We start from the raw sequence: 21,887 nt of genomic DNA, 5'->3' as shown, positions 1-21,887 counted from the left end.
GCAAAGGGGAGAAGGGTGGCAAGCAAAGGCCGGAGGCTGCTGGAGACGTCGCATGGGGCCCGCCGAACCAGGATCGTTCAAATTACCTCGCAAAGGGTACGAGTACAACTACAGCTGTGATGCAGGTAATTACAATTATTATTCCTTTCGTGTTCATGCAGTTGGTGTTGACTGTGAATCCTGTACATGTATGTACTTGCAGGTGCACTGCAAGTTGGTACGTGTACTCCGTACATGGTAGGTATTTGTAGGCAAGTACTAGGTAGCACGAGGAGAAGGAACATATAGTAATAATGCCCGTACTTGCACTTCTGCTTCTGGATCATACGTCGAGAACGCCGGGGTCGGACGGGTGAGGGAGAGGGCCGTTGCCGTATCGGCGGAGACGTACGGAGTAAGTACCATACTTACCGTACAGTACTCCGTACTGTACATGTATTATTACTCCGTCCACGCACATGCATTACTGCAAGTACGTACCTCTGAAAAAAAAAACCAAATTACAGAGTAATACTTGCAGGCTATTCGTGGTGCGGGCGGCCGAACGGACCGACGGACGGACCGACGCAGCTATACCACACACGGCATTAGCAAGGGCCTACGATTGTACTAATGATCGGCCTGATGGGTATTATTTCACAGCTATTTATGGAACGCCGGCTCGGCCTTGTGAGGGGTTCATCATTCCTCGTGCTACTGAGCACAACTAGTTGCACGCTTACTGTACGCAGGCGCCGTGGTTGGACATGTAAGTCGTTGTGTTATTTAATAAGTGTACGGAGTAGTTGCACAAGTGCATACTTTCTTACATGCAAGTAAGTAAGTACTAATGATACTCCGTGCGGTATGGCTACATACAGTACAAGAACATGTACATGTACTGTACTTACTGTACGGAGTAATACAACTACACCCACCGGCACTCCATACGTACTCCGCCGTACTTGCACAGTAGGAAGACTCAACGAAAGCACAGCACGGAGCAAATATCTCTTACCTCGTACATGTACCTACCTAGTAATAATTATTACATGTACAGTACTCCGTACGGAGCACTCCGTAGAGCCATACTTACTTGGTAGGCACCAGTACATGTACATGCAGTGTGCCGACCATGAACTCGTAATACGCGTCATCAAATTTCGGACACGCCACGGCTTCGGAAGGCCAGGTTCATGCATGTAATTACATGGCATTCACACCGGAAGTTGCTGTATTACGGTACTTGCTTGTACTTGCACGTTTCAATCTTGTTGTTTGCTAGGATTCGCAGTGGCGACTTGAGCGAAAATTTTTCTTGCTGCACGGAGCACGGAGTGCATGTACTACTGTAGGTGCATGTGTTTACAGCAATACTCCGTAATACAACCACATGCACTCCGTAAGTACTTACAGTACGTTACGACGGAAACCCGAGTTGCTGCGAGCCGTCGCATCATCTTGCCGTCAGCCTCTCCTCTCCGTTTGGAATGGCAACACGCACAGCGAGTGTCCCAAGAGTGGCTTGGGCATTCTCCAACCCGTCACCGCATCAGAGTTCCCCGTCCTCTGCTGGAGGCGAGGCCATGTCGAAGACGAATTCGGAGCATGTGTTCAGGTAGCAGTACGGCACTGTGCACAAACACGCAATGCTACGGTGCATCGACGCATCCTGTGCCCATACTTCCACGGCGGAACAGGGCACGGGAACCAGCACAGCAGTCCCGGCCGCCGACAAGCCAACGGCTCCCCGGCAGCAGGGCGTCTTGTTTGCCATGGCGAGGGCTGTTCCGAACAAACGGCTGCGCGCTCGGATGCCCCCAGTCACCTCGTACCGTGGGTGGTCGGTCGCCATGGGGAAGCTCTGCTCTACTTTCTGATGGGGGCTGGCGACTGCTCTGGTGCCCGGGGGCGCGAGGACAGTGTTTCGCCCCAACCGAACACAAGCATCGGCACGAGAGTGCATGCACACGCGCCTGCATTCTAGCACTCCCCTTCTGCTGCTGCTCCCATCATCCGTCTCTTGCATGGTGGCCGGCCGTCTCCCTGGGAAGCATCGGCGAGTTGCCACTGTCGGGTGAGGAACGACGGGTATAGCGCAAGCACTTACTGTGCCAGTACACATGTACAGTGCAGCTTTAGGTGTAGTTGTACTGTACTGATGTTAACTACAGTACGGAGTACGGAGTACTCCGTAGTAAGTAATAATAATACTCCGTAATTAATATTTACTGCAAGTATTATTCCAAGCTTCCGTGAGAGGTTGCTCTCACGTGGGATCCACCAGCGGCAGGAAAGCAACTTCAGCTCACCGACGGCCCCCCAGAATGCCACCACCCACGCCGACGGCTGCCCGGATCCGCGTGGCCATGAGGCTCGCTGGCGACGATGCCGAACCAAGGACTCAACGTCATCGCCCTCGTCTCCGGCGGCAAGGACAGCTTCTACAGCCTCCTCCACTGCCTCCACCATGGCCATCGCGTCGTCGCCCTGGCCAACCTCTTCCCCGACACCGCCACCTCGGCCTCCCTCGAGGTCGTCGACCCGGACGCGCCGCCTCCCGCGCCTCGCTCGGCCGCCGAGGACCGGGACCTCGACAGCTTCATGTACCAGACGGTCGGCCATCAGGTCATCCCCCTCTACGCCGCCGCCACGGGCATCCCCCTCTACCGCCAGCCCATCCTCGGCGCTGCCGTGCGCCGTGAGCGTGACTATGACTACGACGACGACGCCGCCGCCGACGCCGCCCCGGGCGCCGCCCCTGCCGACGAGACCGACGAGACCGAGTCCATGATGCCCCTGCTCCGGGCCGTCATGGCGCGTCATCCCGAGGCCGACGCCCTCTGCTCGGGCGCCATCCTCTCGACCTACCAGCGCTCTCGCGTCGAGTCCGTCGCCCTGCGCCTCGGCCTCGTCCCGCTGTCGTACCTGTGGAAGTACCCTGCGCTGTCGCCCGGCGCCGACGAGGCGCAGCTGCTGCGGGACATGGCCGGGTCCGGGCTCGAGGCCCGCATCGTCAAGGTGGCCAGCGCGGGCCTCGACGAGACCCATCTTTGGACGTGCGTGACGAGCGCCGAGGGCGTCGGGAGCGTCCGGAAGGCGCTGCGGAGATTCGGCGCCACCGAGGGCGCCTCGCTCGGCGAGGGGGGCGAGTTCGAGACCATGGTCGTCGACGGGCCGTCTGCGCTGTTCAGGAGGCGCATCTCCATTCCCGACCGTGGCCGGAAGCCCATCCGTGACGGCGGAGGCTCGACCTGGCTGCTGCTGCAAGGTGCGCATCTCGAGGACAAACCGGCCGAATCAGGCGCCGACCTGGCCGTTCCGGAGCCTCCGCTGCTCGATGCACGGTTCCGGTCCATCCTCGACGGCCCTGCCGCCTCGCTGCAAGATCAGCATGCCGCACCGGAGCCGCCAAGCCCCTGGGCCTCGTCTCTGCTCCGAAAGGCCACCGCCCGGCCCGGTGACGGCCCGAGCCTCATCCGCTGGTCCCTCCTGGCCGACGGCCGCTTCCCTCGTGGCTCCGTCAAGGAGGAGGCGATGCAGATCGTCGGACGCATCAGGCGACTGCTCGCCTCCCTCTCCCTGCCCTCGTCTCGCATCGCAAACACCCTCATCGTCCTCCGGGACATGGCCGACTTTCCCGACGTCAACGTGGAATACGGCAAGCTGTTCCCGAAGCCGAACCCGCCGTCGCGCGTCACCGTCTCTTGCGGCGACCTCTTGCCGCCCGGACGCAACCTGCTGATCCACGTCACCTTACCCGGCACGCTCGACGCTCGAGAGAGGAGGGGGCTGCACGTCCAATCGCGGTCGTACTGGGCCCCCGCCAACATCGGCCCCTACAGCCAAGCCATCGACGTCCCCATGACCGCCCGGAGCGGGCTGGAGGCGCTGAGAGCCGTCTACGTGGCCGGGCAGATCCCCCTGATACCGGCCTCGATGCTGTTGCCCCCCCCCTCCGACGCATGCCTCTGGTGGCAGGTTGTCCTCTCGCTGCAGCACCTGTGGAGAATCGGCGTCGAGATGAAGGTGCAATGCTGGACCAGTGCCGTCGCCTACTTTTCTCCGTCCCCCTCCTCCGCCGGTGGCATGAAGGAACGAGCCGAGCTCGCCGGCCGAGCTTGGAATCTCGCTCACGCGCCGTCGGAGGAAGACGAAGACGAAGAGGGCGGGCCCGACCTCTGGGACCTCAAGTACAACCCGCAGTACATGTCGTTTGGGAGCGGTGACGCCGCGAGCTCCCACGTCGCACTCCCTGACTGGTCCGTCTTCTCGCTTCGGCAGCAAAACAACCCAGCGTCGTGCATCCCGCCCTTGTTTGCCGTCGAGATGGAGAGCCTGCCGAGGGGATCCGACGTGGAATGGCACGCTCACATGGGGCTCCGTCATCCGGACGAGGGCAGCGTCGAGATGGTCCACCAGCCTGCCGTCGGCCCGGGAGATTGGACGAGCTGGCATGTGGTGGTTCGGTCTTCCAGCCTTCTCATCGTCCACACCGTCATTGCTTGTCGTTGGTCGGGGGGCGACCGCGAGAGGGCAAAGTTTGAGCATCTCGAGGAAGCCATGGGGCGATCGCACAGAGAGTCACTTGCGTCTCTCGGTCTGCACGGCGCAAGCGCCGCATCGGACACGCCTCATCTAAGCTACATCGACTTGGCTGCCGTTGACTCTCCCTGGAAAAAGGTCGAGGAGCTTGGCGGGAACGAGATGATGGCGTTTGCCATCGTCCCTTGCCACTCTATCTGGACGACGCAAGGCGAGCGGCTCGCCTGCGTGGCCTTGTACACGGAAACGCTGTCCGAAGCAGGGTAGCTACCTCGATGAACACATCGTGCTCCCGAACCGACCTCCCCGAACCGACGCGGATGCTACCCATTTTTTGATTGTTCATTCATCATACATGAATACATGGTACACGTCGTGACCGAGAGATCTGATGCAGATGATGGACAACCAAGTATCAGCATCGCCGATGCCTCTCCTTTCGCATTACATGCCATGAGTGACTCGAATGTCGTCCTATGATGAGCATCCGAGCACCCGAGCACCCGAGAATCCTCATTCACGGTGTATCAGCGTCATCGTGTTGCCGACATGCACGACCATTCCAGCGGTTGCTGTGCTTCGCCTGCCACGGTGAATTCTGACATTGGGGTTGCATGGTTTCGAGCCACCGACGGCCGCTAATTTACAAGGGCCGATTCAATCCTTTAGCGCCCGCAAGGCTTGGTTCCGGGGTCCACGGCCCCTATGGGTTCTGCGGCAAGGATTACCTAACAGCTGCTACAGGGTTCGACTCCTACAGTACCTGTTGGAAGGCTGCAACACACGAAATGGGCCCCTGCAAACGAAGTAAAGTATTAATATTGCCATCATCACCACGATGAGATTAGTCTCGTGACGATCTGCTCGTAGAACCATGAGCCACACCGGCCCTCGTCCCTGTCCCATGTCCATCAAGACTCCGCACTCGAGACACTGTGCGAGGCATTGTCTGTAAATCGCAATCGCTGCTCGTCTCGGGGTAAGCCATGGTCGTCGAAAAAAGATGACCTCCCCCACCCCCAGCAGCAATGGTTTTTCCTTCTGCCGTCTCGCTCTCCCCCATCCTGACGCCGTCGACAAGGCTAGCCCCAGCCGGATCCGGGTGGTCAGAGAACTCGATGCACCTTGCCCATGCACGCACGCGCTGACGAGAGGGTGGGAGAACAGAAGGCCGGTGAAGAGAAAAGGGCTTCCGCGTCGATGGCCTCACCGTCGATGACCTCACCGTCGATGACCTCACCGTCGATGGCCTCACCGTCGGGAGGCCAGCAGCAAGCTGGCGTCGACGAGACCACGCGCCTCCTAACGCGCGACTCGAGCCAGAGCGACCAGGCCGACCAGGTGCGGCCGTCCGTTGGCGGCAAGCGGTCGATGAGATCGATATACAACCACAATCACCACAATCACCACGGTCAGAACCGCAGCCCGTTGCCGGAGCCGGCGGCCTCCGAGGGCGAAGCGGAAACGGTAGGTGGAAACGTGGAGGCTACTGGGCGTCATGAGCAGCGTCCATGGTGGAGGAGGCCGCTGGGAAAGTTCCAGTCGATTGAGCTGGAGAACAAGGGCAGCGTCGCTCGAGATCATCTCGCCCTCGGTACGGCAACCTTTGTCCCTCCGGCTCCCCCTCCCCACCCCCCTCCTCTCCTCCTGGCAGGCTGACTCCTCGTCCCAAGAACGCACCTTTCTGGCTTGGCTGCGCACGTCTCTGGCCTTTGCCTCGATCGGCATCGCCGTCACGCAGCTCTTCCGGCTCAACACGTCGCTCTCGGACGGCACCAGCAACAGCACGCTGCGGCGAATGGGCAAGCCTCTCGGCGCCGCGTTCCTCAGCATCAGCATCCTGACGCTGCTGCTCGGTTGCCGCCGCTACTTTGTCGGCCAAGAGTGGGTGATGAAGGGCAAGTTCCCCGCGAGCAGGGGCACCATAATTGTGCTTGCGCTCATGACGCTGGCCATCATGATGGCCTCGCTCGTCGTCGTCATTGTCATCCATCCCAAGGAAGGCATGGATGAGCTGTGAGGATGCCCCTGCGGCCGAAAAGCACGTGTACGGATGGCTCGGGTCTGCATGGTCAATTGCATCCTCCTTGCTGGACGCTGTCTCTTTATCCTCGTCTGGGTCTTCTGTTGGCGCTTTTGGGGCATGCATGATACTGCGCATCGGAGCACGAGTACAGTAAGTATAGTGGGTGGCGTGGGAAAAGGTGTCGATTCACTTTGTTGCGGTAGCGCTACCGAAAATTGAATCGTCACTTTTGTCCAGTGACAGCATCGAATACAAGTACTGTACGGAGTACTGTATGTTTACGATAGTGCTTGTAATTACAGAGTACATATACTCACTCGTAGGCATGTCAGAATTCGCAACCCACCACCGAAGTAATGTCCACCAAAGTAATGTCCACCACCAATGCAATGCCCACCACCAAAGTCATGTTACCTCTTCCCTACCTACCTGGCACAGAACTCGGCAGCATCATCCCAACGACCTTGCAGCACCCAAGGCGTACCCTTTGACCAACGAAGCAACTCATCTTGCATGAAGCTTGGCACGGCACTCCTGTTGAACAAAGCATCATTCCATTCTCGCCGAGCGTCGACGTCGAGCAAAGTCGTTGCGTCATAATGCCGTCGACGAGGGAACCTCTCGATATCCCCTCCTTTGCAGGCACCCAACTGGCCCTCCTCACGAATGAGCTCCAAACGGAAATCGACGAGACCAGTGCGTTGGTATCCTCTCACGCCCCCGTCGCCCTCCAGCGCGCAGGCCTCGCCATCACGAACCTCGTGCTCTCCTCTCAGCGCACCGGGTTCGGCGGTCGCACCGTCGTCGAGCTCACGTCCGACTCGGCCACCTCCAGCCTGGGTTGCCTTCCGGAGCATGGGATCCGTACCGGGGACATCGTGCTGGTGACGGAGCAGCCGGCAGGCAGCGCGAAGAAGCGAGAGATCCGCGAGCTCGAGGGCAAGGGCGCCCGAGGTGTCGTGGTCAAGGTGCAGCGGGAAACGGTGAGCGTGGCGCTGGACGAGGGCAAGGACGAGGATGCGCGCTTGAACGGAAGGGTATGGATCGTGAAGCTGGCGGACGAGGTGACGTATCGGCGGTAGGTGAAGCGATGCCGATGGTGACATGGGCCGCCGACACGCCTTGGCTGACGCTCTCTTTCCAGCATGAACCGCACGATGGAGAAGCTGCAGACGATGGGTGACGGCGAATATACGAGCCTCATCAGAGTTCTCTTCGGCCTCTCCAGCCCGTCTCCGGTAGGAAAGGACTTGTCCAAGGATGAGCAGGTGGGAAAGCTGGAGTGGCTGGATCCTTCCTTGAACGAGTCTCAAAAGGACGCCGTTCGCTTTGCCCTGGCATCTCGGGAAGTGGCTCTGATTCACGGACCCCCTGGAGTATGTATCTGATGATTATGGACGCGAGACAAGGCCCGGCTGACATGACCTCTGACCGGAAAAACCCACACGTTGATCGAGCTGATCCTGCAGCTGGTCAAGCGGAAACAGAGGGTCCTCGTCTGCGGCCCGTCCAACGTCTCCGTCGACAACATCGTTGAACGACTTTCGCCCCACAAGGTGCCCATCGTTCGTCTCGGACACCCGGCACGGCTCCTACCCTCGGTGGTGAACCACTCGTTGGACGTGCTGACGCACACATCCGAGGCCGGAGCCATCGTCCAGGACGTGCGTGCCGAGATGGACGCCAAGCAAGCGTCCATCAAGAAGACGAAGAGTGGAAAGGAAAGGAGGAGCATCTATGCCGACCTCAAGGAGCTGCGCAAGGAGTACCGCGAGAGGGAGAGGCGCTGCGTGAGCAATCTCGTCGGGGGCAGCAAGGTCGTCCTCGCCACCCTTCACGGCGCCGGCGGCTTTCAACTTCAAAGGGAGAAATTCGACGTCGTCATCATCGACGAGGCCAGCCAAGCGCTCGAGGCCCAATGCTGGGTGCCGCTCCTGTCCGCCACAAAGGTGGTGTGCGCGGGCGATCATCTGCAACTACCGCCGACGGTCAAGTCGATCAACTCCAAGGTCAAGCCGCCGCAGGCCAAGGACGGCACGAAGCCGGTCAAGGGAATGACTCTCGAAACGACGCTCTTTGATCGACTCTTGGCTCTTCACGGATCGTCCATCAAGCGGATGCTCACGACCCAATATCGCATGCACGACAAGATTATGCGCTTCCCCTCGGACGAACTGTACCATTCGTTGCTCGTGGCGGCGGATTCGGTCAAGTCCCGCCTGCTCAAGGACCTGGAATACGAGGTGGAGGACAACGAAGACACCGGCGAGCCTGTCATTTTCATCGACACGCAGGGCGGCGACTTTCCGGAGAAGAACGACGAGGATGACAAGGACAACGTCAAGAAGGGAAAGGCGGCGCTTCACGGCGACAGCAAGAGCAACGACATGGAAGCGGCCTTGGTCCGACAGCACATCGAACGGCTGGTCAAGGCGGGAGTTCGACCCGATGACATTGCCGTCGTGACGCCATACAACGCTCAGGTGCGCCCCCCCCCCCCCCCCCCCCTGCGGCACGCGAGCTGCATTTCATCACGGGAGGCTGGTTGACGCTCGACAGTTGGCATTGCTGGCGCCTCTGAAGGCGCAGTACCCTGGGATGGAGCTCGGAAGCGTCGACGGCTTCCAGGGACGCGAGAAGGAGGCGGTGATTGTCAGCCTCGTGCGGAGCAATCCCGACGGAGAGGTTGGCTTTTTGGCGGAGAAGCGACGGCTGAACGGTGAGGATTCCACGTCGAAACGATGGCAAGAAATGGCAAAGTGTTGACCAATAAAGTTGCCATGACACGGCCAAAACGATCACTTACGGTTATTGGCGACTCGGAAACGGTAAAAAGGTAAGAGTGTTTTTGTGCAGCTTGTTGTCCATCTCGCCAAGCCCGCTCCGCACTCGTGCTCGCGAGGTCGCCAACTTTGGGGCCGTCCCGAAACCTACTGACGCTTTCCCATGTACGTAGGGGCAGCCATTTTCTGAAAAAGTGGATGGATTTCCTAGAGGAGAATGCCGACCTGCGTTATCCGGACCTCCATTCGATCAGCTAGCGGTCGTGTTCGATATGGAAGGCTGGGCTCGTCGGGTTCCGAGGGTCCATCGGGGACGGGACGCCTGCCACCGGCCTCGACCACACTGATGCGTCCAAATGCCTCCTCTAATCCGATGCCGCGAGGGGATCGACCCCTAGAGCGACCCACCTAATACCGTATGACTTGGATGGGGATGCCGACCTTTCCAGGTAGGCGAACACTGGCCGAGATGGAGCACGGACGGCAATGTGAGCAGGGCCGGATGTCGGTGCGGAGACGGAGGATTCGCAAACGGCATTGACAAGACGTCGGAAAAAGGTCTGTCTACATCTTGCAGATGGATCGTCACAGGAAGAGACGGGACACCAGCTGTGTTGCGGGAAGACATTTCTCACGTCCAAAACCCGCGACCCCATGAGCTGTCGGGGAAGACATTTCTCACGTCAAAACCCGCGACCCCATGGGCTGTCGGCGCGGCCTGCTGTTGTCAGCTCACCACCGCCTGGCTCGAGGAACCGAGAGATTTGCATAGCGGAATCAGCGGAGTTGATCATGGCGCATGTGGCATGATGAAAGGAAGGATCAAAGGCGTGGAGCATGTTGATGCCATCCGAACGCCTCCTCTGGTGACGCACGGCACGACTCGAAATCCTGTCGGTTTCAGGTGACGGTGGGGGTTTGTGTCGGGACCCTTGCTTGGTTCGACTCGGATGCGGGATGCTACCCGACAAAACTTGGGACACGCGTAGCTGGAGAGATGGTCGGGCATGCGAAGAGGGCAAAAAGGAAAGATGGCCGACGTGGGCAGAGCAGAGAAAGTGGGTTCGTCGCGGACAACGCCAGAGACGGAGGAGTGCCAAGGGGATGGTACGAAGCACTTGACACGAGATGGGATCCCATAACCTTTGCGTAGACAGAGATGCTCCAAGAGGGACCAAGCACTTCTACAAGCAGGTCGGGCCGTAGTGGAATGTAGTTGTTGGTGTTGTTGAGGTGCAAGTAGATGGGCTTGTCGAGGAATAGCACTGCCTGCTGCATGGGCTATCACCAAGTAATAGTTGTACGTACGGAGTGCTCTGTAAGTACAGCTAATTAATTACATGATATGCACCTCCAGGTCAGGCCTGTGGAAGGAATTCACACTCTATAATGTCACAAAAGGAGCGCCTTGGGGGTGGCGACCCCACCTTGGCGCGGGGTGTGTACAGCACTTGCACCAAGTACTGTACTTAAGTACGCTCCTTACTCCGTACACAGAGTAATTGCAGCAACACAAGCATTAATACAGTACAGCAGGACAAGCAAGTACAGGTATTACTCTGTTCTGTACTTCTCTCAGTTACTAGTCCAGCGTGTTACGGGGCACTCCGTATTATTATTATTACTTGGAGTGCCGTTTTCGGTTCGTTGGCCACCTTGGCGCCGTGGCAGGTACGTACCTAGTACTATTAGAGTACATGTACTTGCATGCATCGGGAGCAAGCAACCGCTGTAGGAGGTACCTGATGGTGGACGCAGAAATACTGGCAGACAGTACTTGCTACTTTTGTACAGCGAGTACGTAGCTTCGCACGCTCGTGCAACGGCAGATCATGATGGGGCCAAGCACTCCAGCAAGCGCTTGAGTCGGGACGGCAAGCGAGTGAGTCCATGATGGTAGATGTAGCTGCGAAAGAACATGGTCGCATACCGCGGCACAGGTAGGTTGGCATGCAGGAGCCGATATGGCGCTAGGCTAGCACGGTGATGGCTGGCAAGAGAGCAATGGTTGCGACGATCCGCAGCACAGCGTTGCCGTCGTAGCTGTGCTGTGCCGTGCTGTATGTGTTCCGTACCGTATGTGTTGCGCACTGTATGTGTTGCGCACTGTATGTGTTGCGCACTGTATGTGTTGCGTCCTGTATGTGTTCCGAACTGTACGCGTTCCGTACTGTATGTACGCTGTACCGTATGTGCTCCGTACTGTATGTACTCTGTACTTGTGCTTGTGGTAGTCATGTAGCAGTACTCCGTACTTGCATTGTGGAAGCGGCAGTTGTGCCGTACTTGCCATACGTGGTGCAGCCAACGCCACCTCGCGGTTGCTGCTTCCGTCTCTTCCTTTCTTCAGAGTGGGTTGCCGCCCTCGAACCTAATGGACAGCACACTCGTACCGAGTAGACATGGCGCACTGCTACTTCGTGCTAGGCAAGATTCGTGCACATTGTTCTCGTGCGCACGTACGGAGTACATACGCACGAGTTCGTTGCACAAGCACGTTACGTGCCGTGGCAAGTATACCTACTTGTAGTGTGGGCTCGGAAGGAGAAACCGGGGCAGATAGAGTCGTACCTTCAGCATCAACCGATCCGTTCGCGTCCGTGCAGGTACGCAATGTAAGTACATGTACAAGTACTGGTAGGGAAGGAACCACTGCTCGATCGCAAGGCCAGGCACGTTGAAGAAATACAGAACACATACCCCAGTGCGGAGTACCGCTACAAGGACCGTGGCGATGCGTACCGGCTACATGGCAGTACCTTTGGTACCTACAGGCACAAGAAGTGCCTACCTAGTTCCTAGGTATGGTACCCAAGGACGTTGTACACCTACGGGCCAAGCACGACACATGCACCACTTGCACGAGGCCGAATGGAGTGCCGACTATTGTACTCGCTACTCCATACTCCGTACCGCACATACCCAGCGCAGTACCGCACAAGTACAGCCCAAGTACATGCAAGTACAACTACTCCCCCCATCGACTCCGTGCTCCGTACTCGCAGGAGTAGGTCAACGTCCCATCCATGCCGCCGCACGCAGTCATTGGTCGTTTCATCTCTCCCTCAAAGCTATCTGGACGCCCCGCGCCTCTTTGCGACTGCCCGCCCGTCAAGTCGGAACGAAGCACCATGGCTGCCGGCCGGCGAGTTGTCTTTGTGCCTTGGACGCTTCCGGCGGCATCTGGTCTGGATTCCAGATGCTGGCACCCCTGCTGCCTGGCCGCCTCCTTCCCCTCCTTCCCGACTTACACGCCACCTCGCGAGGTATGCGTCTATGCTTCGGACTGCAACTGCCTCGGTGTCAGTCGCCGAGCCCCGTATCGTCTGTCGAGCCGCAAAAAAAAAAACCCATCGGTTCGCTTCTGCCGCCGACAGTGTTTCATTTTCCTCATTCCTATCCGGTGCTTTCTTTTCATCATCGCTCGCCGTCGGCGCGAGAGCGGACCGAAGCCGAACGGCCTCCCCAGAGCGTGCGGCTGGATGCCCTCCATCGACATGCCATCGCCACGCTCGTGAGCCGCCCTCTGCTTCCTTCCCACTCCCCTTCGCCATACCCGAGTCGGCCTCTACGCCGGCGATTTCTGCCACCGCTTGCTCGAGCAGCAGCCCGCGAGCCCGCCGCCCTCGTCGTTCGGAACCGCTCGAGTCGGCCGCGCCGCGACGACGGCAGCCGAAACCGACATGTCCCGAAGGGCCTCGGCCGCCGCCGCCGCCGCTCCCTGGCCCAGGTCGAGAGTGGGCAACAGGTCGATTCGGGGGCAAATATCGGCTCCGATGCCCATCCAGGCCCCGACGGACGATGAGTTTCCCATGAGGCAACCCGGCGTCATGGTGGCGACGCCCTCGGAGGCGGCCCACGCCGCCGGCCAGCTCGAGCTCGACAGTCGTCAGCAGCCGCCGCGGCGAGCCGACGATTCCCTGTTCCCCCATTCCCGTTCCGTTCTCAACGATGCCACCGAGTCGGAGCAGGACGATCGCTATGCGTTTGGGGACACGACCTCGTCGCGACGGGTGACGCCCGGCCAATCGCCGTGGATGGGCAGGGAGTCGCTCACCGATAGCCCGACATCCAAAGAGCCATCGCCACCGAGGTCGGGTTTCAAGTCGGCACTGAGAAAGCTCTTTGGACGAAAGAACAAGAAGCCCATCGTTGACACCACGGCCGGTTCAGAGATGGAAACGCGGCGACCGGTTTCCATGTTTCAACCCCGTCAAGTACGTGATGATGACGATGCCGAGCCATCACCTGCGCGGTGGTGCGCCCCCCTTCCGTCACCGTGCTCACAAATCATGCAGGAAACGACGGGCGAGATTAGGCTGTTCAAAACGAGGCCTGCCAATCCAAACCAGCCGTCCATGCCCATGACCGCCATGGCCATAACCGAGTACGATCGGGCCTTGCGCTCTCACTCCATCGGCCCGGAAGACGTCATGGCCATCCGAAGCGCCCGAAACTCGGTCGCCAACGAGGTCAAGGTGCCACCCAGAATCATGCTGTCCCCCGACAACACCGCCACTCACCAGGCCGGCCCGCGCTGGACCGAGGAGAGGAGGTTTACGGGCCTGTCGCCGCGCCCCGCGAGCTCCCAGGATCGTGCGACGAGGCTGGCAGACTATAGCGAGGACCCGACCGAAATTGGCCGCGCCATCACGAGCGATTCCAAGCGCATGAAACGCCGATCAAGAAGCGTCTCCGGCTACCCGGTCACGGGCGGCGTCTCGCGCGCCCCCAAGCCCGATGAGTCCCGTCAGTGGCGAGAGAGCTGCGACCTTCCCATCATGTCGACCAGCTCCTCGAGCCCGACCGACACGGAAGCCGACGACGTCTCGGCCGAGGAGGAGGAAACGGTCATCATTCTCCAGCAGCCGCCCGCCACTGCCGTTGTGCCTTTTGCCCTCACGGACGCTCATGAGCAGTATGTGAAGGAGCTGCCCGACCTTCCGACGATGCACGAGGCTGGCGTGCATGAAGGTTCACGCTTGAACGGCCTTGCTGCCCGCTTGAGTCGACTGGAGGAGGCTTTCGAGACGCTTGGAAGTGCCAACTTCCTCGGCGGCACCGGCCCGCCGAGCCGAGAACCTCCACCGATTCCCATCGCGGCTCCCGCCCTTTCGTACTCTGCCAGTCCCGTTGGCATGGGCTATTCTCCAACGCCGACGCGTCCTTCCCCACGCGATGTGCATCCGTCCAACAGGTCCTTTGACGGCAGGTCTGGCCGTGAAGATTTCACCAACCTAGCAGCCACGACACGAGATGCCGTCGGTACGCCATCCATGTCCAACAACATCGATGGCGCCGTCACCATGGAACACTACGCGACCCTCCTGGCTCTCCTGGAAACGGAGCGCTCCGCCCGACAAGTGTTGGAATCGCAAGTCAGGACCCTCAGTCACCAGATCAACGTCATGGCCAAGATTTCGGGGTACGGCTCCGTGCCGAGTGACACCACATCCGTCGCTCGTTCGCCCGGGGGAGCCTCGGCCTTTGACCACGACGACGACGATGACGACGACGACGACGACGGTGACGACGACGATTACCACAGCGTCAACGGCAGATCGCACGTTGGACTTGCCATAGATGATACCGGGGTTGCCGCAGGCGTCATCGAGGACGACGAATTTGCCGACGCATTCATGACGCCCACAGAGGCCGAAGGAAACTACAATGCCTTCAGCGACGAGAATGACTCCAGCCTCAAATCGGCGAGTCGGACCCTTCCCCTATCGCAGCTTACGCTGGGCAATCCTCCACCATCGACGATGCAACAGGTTCCGGCCCAAGCCATGTAGGCATACGCCGGGGCGGTACATTGAATCCATGCATCGAGCGTAATTCGGATTCAGCAATCAGCATCTACGTTCCATATTGTATTATGAATTTAATTCGGAACAGACCATGTACGCTATTTTGGCCGGCACCAGACAGCGGTTTGCACTGCGCAATGCTGTATATACTGTATGTACATACGAAGCATGTGGCTCCATGGCACCCAAAGGTTTGAGCGGAACCAAATAGGGGATAATTAGATAGATTTTCCACAAAGGATATATATGGTATTGGACTGGTTGGTTGGAAGAAGACAGTCAAGGTCACATTCATCATGGTGACGGTACTGGGCTCGTCTGTCGATACTTCCAACACGCGCCTTGCCTGATTGAAACTTTTTAGGCACCCTCCCATTCTTGAAGATGGTAAATGCGAATATGCAAGGCTCTACTGGTGCAGAATTCATCGCCGTCCACACGAGAGACGCTCGCTCAGTGTACTGTTGAATCAGGTTCGAAGCTTGTCATCCTTGATGCCCCAGCTGCCAACCAGTGCCATCGATTCTTCGTCTCCAGGCGCCAGCCTCTCATCCTGCAGGGTGTCGGAGAGGCACAGCCAGGGATCCCTTCCCCCTCCCCACTTGAGCAGGTTCTCCTTGAGCCGCTCGCCATTCTCACGGCTGATGGCGGCGCCGTCCCTGCCTGCATCGAAGACGACGCGCCAGACGCGCTCGGCGAGCACGCGGTCGAAGAGATAGCTGTAATAGGTGCTACCGTAGCTGTTAAGATGACCGAAAAACCCCTGCCAGCACGTTTCGGGCGGGTCGCGCGGTCCGTGGGCGAAGGCGCGTTGGATCTCGTGGAATGTCCGGGTCGAGTCAAACGACGGGCTGGCAACGTCGGGGGCGTGGTATGCCTGGTCGACGATGGCGAGGAGGATCTGGTGCTCCGTGTCGATGCCTCCGAAGCGCTTGGAGACCTTGATGCGCTCGCGGACGAGGTCGAAGGGTAGCGGCCGATCCGTCTTCCAGTGGCGGGCAAAGAGAGAAAGGACCGTCGGGTCGGCGGCGAAGTGCTCCATGAGTGTCGACGGCAGCTCGGCAAAGTCGGTAGCGCAGCGGGTGCCCGATACGTTTTGGAAGCTGGTCCGGGCAAGGATGGAGTGGATGGCGTGGCCCATTTCGTGGAAGAGCGTCTCGACCGAGTAGTAGGAGAGGAAAGCCGGTTCGCGGGCGTTGTCGTTCTTGGGGAAATCGCAGACGAGTGCGATGGTGGGGAGCTGCTTGAGCTGTCCGTTTCGCGACCACGTCTCCATGCCGTCGTTGGCGGCCTGCTCGGCCGAGTCGAACATGGGCATGCTGGCCAGGTCCTCGGCGGCCTCGTCGACCTCGGAGGGTAGGATTTCTCGCGAGCACCGTACGGTGAAGTGGGCGGGATTCGGGGACTTTTGCGGGCGGTAGAAAAGGTCGCAGTAGAGGACGGCCAGCGGTTCTCCGTCATCGGACATGACGTCCAGTCGCTTGACGTCCGGGTGCCATGTCTCGCCGGGAAGGGTCTCTCGCGGGACAAAGGTTACGCCGTAGAGACGATCGAACAGGCGGGACAGCCCTTGCATGACGGTGCCGACGGAAAAGAAGGCGGTCAGCTGGTCCTCGTGACGGACGCGGGACCGCATGTCGGTCCTTATTTTTTCCATGTAAAAGTCTCTGTCCCAAGGCTGCAGTTCGCTGTCGGGCATGGCGAGCCTCTCACGCTTCTTTTCCAAGAGCTCCCGCAGCTCATACTCTATCGTCGGCGCGTTGTGATTCCGAAGGGCGAGCAAGAACTTCATGACCGAGGCGGGTGACTTGGCCATCATCCTGTCCTTGAGCGCCATGTGACCGTGGCTCTCGAAGCCGGCGAGGCTGGCCAATTCGGACCTCAGCTTGAGCATCATTTCCAGCCGCTTGATGGTTTTCCGTGACGCTTTTCGCTGGGCGAGGTAGATCTCCTTGCGCGTCTCCTCGTCGTAGACGCTCTGGAGGGCAGCGGCCGCCTCGGATCCGGTGGTGGCAATGGAGATTTGCGACCGGACCTTGAGAGTGGCGGCCAGACCCGGATAGAGGCCGTAGAAGCGATGGGACGGGAGGGTGACCTCCTTCGTCTCCGGCTCCATGCCTTGGACGAAGGCGGAGCCGATGTCGCTGATGCGAGAGGATAAATCGACGAAGCGGTCGCGAGACTCCTTGGGCAGATTGACGGCCGATTTCATGAAGTCGAGCTTCAGCAGCTCGGCAACACTCTTTTCCTCCTCGGACCAGGCGGCCGTCACGTCGGGTCGCGACAGCGCCTCCCCGAGCTGGTTGTTGAGTCCCGTCATGGTGTTGAGCTGGTTCATGTACTGATAGACCATGGACCAGGCGGCGGCGGCGGCCTGCTGAAACCTGACGTCGGGGTGCGTCATGCGGACGAAGTCGGAGAGGTCGAGAACGCGACACAGCAGGTCGCTGAGCCGGTCGAGGTCCCTGACGATGGCCTGATACTCGGCCGTGCTCGAGGCGGCCAAGACTCGGTGCACAATCTTGGTGGCCCTCTCGAGATTCTTCTGGGCAAACAGGAGGAAGCCATCGGGGCTCGTCAAGAACCGATTCTTGAACAAGCCCTGGTTCTTCTTGAGGCTGAAGGCCGCAAAGGCCCTGCCCGAGGGGGCATCGAAGAGCTCGCGGAGGACGGCATCGTTGTTTCGGGTACCGGGGTTGCCGTGGAGAGGCGGCGATGTGCCCGATTTTGCAGGGGCTGCGCCGGCGGCGGTCGACGCCCAGCGGCGCTGTTGACGAGGCTTGCCGACGCGAGAGATGCACCTGGTGCAGACCCAGACGACGCGGGCCTGGGGAGTGAGCATCGTCTGCTTTCGAATGCGGCGACGGACATGTGACGAGGGCGCGAGGCGGTGGTGAGGCGTAGAGGAGATCGATTCACTTGTACTCCGTACGAATACGACGAATCGAAGAAGAACGAGGGAGACGAGGGAAGCGGGAAGCTCCAATGGCAATCGCGTCCCTCCCTTATCAGTTTATCAGGCCGGCCCTGGTCGAAATTTTGAGGCAAACCAAATGGGCGAGATGGTTGCACCATTCAGCAGTGTGCAGTCGTGGTGATTAATTACCGAAAGCACTGTACGGAGTACCTGTACACCTAAGTACAGAACACCTAAGTACTTACCTACAGTACAACTAGTTACAACTCCACGTACTCTGAACGCACGCGAGTAACGCAAGTGGTACTAGGTGTATACATGTCAGTACTTGTACTGTTCGGAAGTCGGAGTACCGACTAGGTGTACTCCGTACTTGTACTCCATACGAAGGGAGTAAGTAAGTAAGTACTGTCTGCATGTACTTACTTATGGAGTACTAGATACTAACTCTATGACTTGAAAGTACTTGCCTATTACTTGTTCTTAAGTGCAGTATACTAAAGTACTGCATACTCCGTATTAAATACATTGCTCTGCACCGCGGTTTATTTCGCTGCTTCGGGGACAGGAGACTGCAGCGATGGCCTGCCGTGGTTGGCCGAAATGGACTGGGGAACCTCCGGTATTTCCACCTCGATTCTGATGAGGCTTCAGCGGAAACCGAGAGGCATCGAATGAATACTGTGCGTGTTGCTGCACTTTCTGAACGCTATTTTCATTCCCAATCTGCCACGCTCAGATCCACGTACAAGTCTTTTTCACCTTATTCGCATGCGTTAATTTTATTTTATCGCCTTCTCTGCCTTTCCGTTTGCTGTCTTGGGCTCGATGTTCAATCCGTAACTAGTGCATCCGTCACTCGGCGTGCTCCAGTGCCTGATCACGTGCCCCGATTCAATCTGGAAGCGGCCCGACTTCCCCCATTCCCGCGCAGCCAACAAAAGCCGTGAGCTTGAATCGGGTCGACGTCAACCGTCCAATTCCGCGTCGAGGACTCGCCAACTCAGGGACAATGGCCTCAAGTGTGCTTCTGAAACAGGTGAGAACCAGATCTCTTCCTCCATCCCGGTCCAGGCTGGCTGATTGGACATCGATAGCGGTCGCTGGCGTCCTTGGCCACCGTTGCCCTCGCCGGAATCGCTCTTGCGCCCGCGACCGTTCTGGCCGAGGCTCCCACGGACAGGGTACGCATACCGCTTTAGAAGCTTATTTCAGAGGAGACTTGCGGCTGAAAATGATGCAGCGGAGACCAATCTACGATGACGTCGATCTCTCGTCGAGTCCAGCACCCGTATCCGGGGTTCCTTCCGATGCCATGCTGCCACCGCCGCCTCCCACAAGGACCGACGATGAGATGCCCAAGCAGCGAGGCCCTACGCCGACGGAACGCTTGGCCGTTCATATCGGCAAGGCCCGACTGATCCTCTACAAATTTGCCGTCTCGGCCGAGGACAAGGTCAACGAGACGATGGACTCGGCCTTCCACCTCGAGCAGTCCTTCACCAACACCATAGCCTCGCTCGCGCCTCCACGGCAGAGCGGCGAGCGGCTCATGCCAGGCGCCGTCTACGTTCTCGTTGCCGCCATGGCCGGCAGCATCATCACCCGGAAGCGCAACATCCTACTGCGCGCCACCCTCCCCCTGGCCCTGGGCATCGGCGCCGGATGGACCGTCCTTCCCATCACCATGAGGAATATTTCCGACCTTGCCTGGACGTACGAGCAACGGTTCCCCGTCTTGGCCGAGTCGCACGTCAGAATCCGCGAGGGCCTGAAGCGAGGTGTCAGTTTTGCCAAGGTCCACAAGGAGGTCGGCGCACGATATGTGGACGAAAAGGTAACGGATGCTCGTGAAATCGTCGAAAGCTGGGTCAAGCAAGGCAAATAGAGCAGGGGCACGAAGCGATTGTATACCATAGACAAAGTTACAGAGCAAGTACCCTTTGGTTGTCCATGGCGGCAATGTCTAGATTTTACTTTTTCAGCCTACCGACGCCCTCTTATATGCTCGGATTCATGATGCAAAATCTCGCCCGCGGCGACTCTGCGGATCTTGATCTTTGGCGGCACATTCCATGCGTACGTTGTGGCAAAAAGCTCTCGCATTCATCACGAGAGCATGCAGCGAGCCGACAACGAATGCCCCCGGATGCAACAGGTCGTGTCATCATGAAACGGCCGCCAGGGACGTCGGGTCGACCGTGGCCTCCGGCCTCGCGCCGACCTTTCGGTCCGACAACGGTTTCCGAGGCTGCTCCGGAAGGTGTCCCGTTTGGCCGCCGGCAGCCAGCGCGCTCGCGTTTCTCCTACTCTTTGCGTTTTCCTGCGCTGCACCAAGGCCCCGCCGTGCGTCGGTTCCTTTGGCTTGCTGGAGGAGGTGATTCAGTCCCAAGCCGCCGCAGATGTCTGCGTAGCTTCTGCCTTGCGTGACCGACTTGTGCGAGGCCTTGTCCTTGCCCGGCACCATTTGCGCGAGAAGATATTTTGTGTTGCCGAAGCGATTGTCGACATCCATGCACAGCTGCAGGTACTGTTCCACAACCGCTTGCCACGGGAGGATGCCCCCCTGCGCTTCTCCTCGGAAGCAACTGGGGTTCGTCTCGGCCGCCGTCGCAATCATGGCACCGTCGGCGCCAAACTCTTCGGCGAGCCGCAAGCCTTGGTCTTTACCCTCGACGTCGCCGTTCATGAGACAGGCAACGCCATGCTCGCGGCACACGTCGGCGACCATGCGTAGCTGGTCTCGAATTGCCCGCTCACGCGGCCGCATCGGGGTCGTCCGGCAGTGCACGGTAAGCGCCGTGATTCCCGTGGCACAGAGTCTCCGGACGAGCGCCTCGGTTTCGGCGGCCGTTTCGAGGATCCGGATCTTGACGCTGATGCCAATTTCAAACTCGGGCGTGATGTTCTGCACCAAGGCCTCGAGGATGGCGCACAGCTTCTCCGGCGTCCGCAGCAGGGCGGCACCCATACCGCCGCTTGTGCTGAAGGGCTTCGGGCAGCCGGCATTTACGTCGATTCCGGCGACATCTGCCGCCACTAACCTCGCGGCTTGAACGGCTCGCTCCGGATCGGCGGTGCCCATCTGGAAAATGAGCTTGCCCGACTCCTTCTCGGGATGGACTCTGTAGATGATGCTCTCCTTGGCGTCCGGTGGAGGCTCCTTCTGGCCATGCGATTGCACGCGGTACCATTCCAAGACCTTGGTGTCCTTGTTGAACCGTCGAGCGGTTCCGATCATGGCACGGTCGATGGTCTCGGGACCTGCAGGCGAGGAGTCAGCCGGGAGACGTCATGCGGAAATGACTGGAATGCAATCAAACCCCAAACAAGATCGGCGCCATGGTGAAGAGCGAGCAAACGGGAGGGAAGCTCGCCAGATCTCACCATGGGCGCCAGGACAACCTTGCCCCTGTAGTCGACTCCCCGTCGAGGGATGGGAACTCGCTTGACTTTGCTGCCAGACATTGTTCTCCTCAGAAGTGTCGAGAGCATGCCTCTGAGAAGTGGTTACGCATGCTGAATGTGCATCGGCGGACGCGAAGCAGTGTGGAAGCGGACGCGGCAACGAGAGCGACGGCGGAATATTTCGTTCAACGCTACTACCCCCCTACTGCCACTGCAGGACTTGTTGACTCACTTTGCTGGTATCGATAAAGCATGGTGGGGCCTTGGTTGAACAAGAGGACGGGGAGCGCTCTGCGCTAGGTACTAAAGTACTCGCTATTACAGTAAGCTTACTGTGCGACCTCATGTACTGTACAGATACACTGCATGAGCGAGTAATTACTGTACTCCGTACTCCGTAAGTACTCCAAAATTATTAC

General features: G+C 58.9%; 7 protein-coding genes across 7 annotated transcripts; 5 read left to right on the top strand and 2 right to left on the bottom strand.

Moving 5' to 3' along the window:
- Nucleotides 1–2,367: 2,367 nt before the first annotated feature.
- DCS_05286 (putative ATP-binding endoribonuclease) lies at nucleotides 2,368–4,791 on the top strand (the record flags this gene model as incomplete). Its single annotated transcript, XM_040802592.1, has 1 exon — nucleotides 2,368–4,791. The coding sequence occupies one exon, from the start codon at nucleotides 2,368–2,370 to the stop codon at nucleotides 4,789–4,791; it is 2,424 nt and encodes an 807-aa protein (XP_040657625.1).
- Nucleotides 4,792–5,655: 864 nt separating this feature from the next.
- Nucleotides 5,656–6,544, top strand: DCS_05285 (uncharacterized protein; the record flags this gene model as incomplete). Its single annotated transcript, XM_040802591.1, has 2 exons — nucleotides 5,656–6,118; nucleotides 6,198–6,544. 2 exons carry the CDS (start codon nucleotides 5,656–5,658, stop codon nucleotides 6,542–6,544), a joined length of 810 nt encoding a protein of 269 aa, XP_040657624.1.
- Nucleotides 6,545–7,149: 605 nt separating this feature from the next.
- DCS_05284 (DNA-binding protein SMUBP-2) lies at nucleotides 7,150–9,316 on the top strand (the record flags this gene model as incomplete). The annotated part of the gene is made up of 4 exons (XM_040802590.1): nucleotides 7,150–7,628; nucleotides 7,695–7,926; nucleotides 8,020–9,033; nucleotides 9,110–9,316. 4 exons carry the CDS (start codon nucleotides 7,150–7,152, stop codon nucleotides 9,314–9,316), a joined length of 1,932 nt encoding a protein of 643 aa, XP_040657623.1.
- A 3,700-nt stretch (nucleotides 9,317–13,016) lies between these two features.
- On the top strand, nucleotides 13,017–15,128 carry DCS_05283 (uncharacterized protein; the record flags this gene model as incomplete). The annotated part of the gene is made up of 1 exon (XM_040802589.1): nucleotides 13,017–15,128. One exon carries the CDS (start codon nucleotides 13,017–13,019, stop codon nucleotides 15,126–15,128), a length of 2,112 nt encoding a protein of 703 aa, XP_040657622.1.
- A 484-nt stretch (nucleotides 15,129–15,612) lies between these two features.
- Nucleotides 15,613–17,985, bottom strand: DCS_05282 (Mitochondrial intermediate peptidase; the record flags this gene model as incomplete). Its single annotated transcript, XM_040802588.1, has 1 exon — nucleotides 15,613–17,985. One exon carries the CDS (start codon nucleotides 17,983–17,985, stop codon nucleotides 15,613–15,615), a length of 2,373 nt encoding a protein of 790 aa, XP_040657621.1.
- A 1,087-nt stretch (nucleotides 17,986–19,072) lies between these two features.
- DCS_05281 (mitochondrial protein) lies at nucleotides 19,073–19,948 on the top strand (the record flags this gene model as incomplete). The annotated part of the gene is made up of 3 exons (XM_040802587.1): nucleotides 19,073–19,099; nucleotides 19,158–19,244; nucleotides 19,304–19,948. 3 exons carry the CDS (start codon nucleotides 19,073–19,075, stop codon nucleotides 19,946–19,948), a joined length of 759 nt encoding a protein of 252 aa, XP_040657620.1.
- Nucleotides 19,949–20,227: 279 nt separating this feature from the next.
- On the bottom strand, nucleotides 20,228–21,555 carry DCS_05280 (tRNA dihydrouridine synthase; the record flags this gene model as incomplete). The annotated part of the gene is made up of 2 exons (XM_040802586.1): nucleotides 20,228–21,324; nucleotides 21,384–21,555. 2 exons carry the CDS (start codon nucleotides 21,553–21,555, stop codon nucleotides 20,228–20,230), a joined length of 1,269 nt encoding a protein of 422 aa, XP_040657619.1.
- Between the last annotated feature and the right edge of the window lie 332 nt (nucleotides 21,556–21,887).

The sequence above is a fragment of the Drechmeria coniospora genome, chromosome 02 (genome assembly GCF_001625195.1).
Source record: "Drechmeria coniospora strain ARSEF 6962 chromosome 02, whole genome shotgun sequence".
Classification (NCBI taxonomy): Eukaryota; Fungi; Ascomycota; class Sordariomycetes; order Hypocreales; family Ophiocordycipitaceae; genus Drechmeria; species Drechmeria coniospora.
This window is presented reverse-complemented; position numbering and strand designations above follow the sequence as displayed.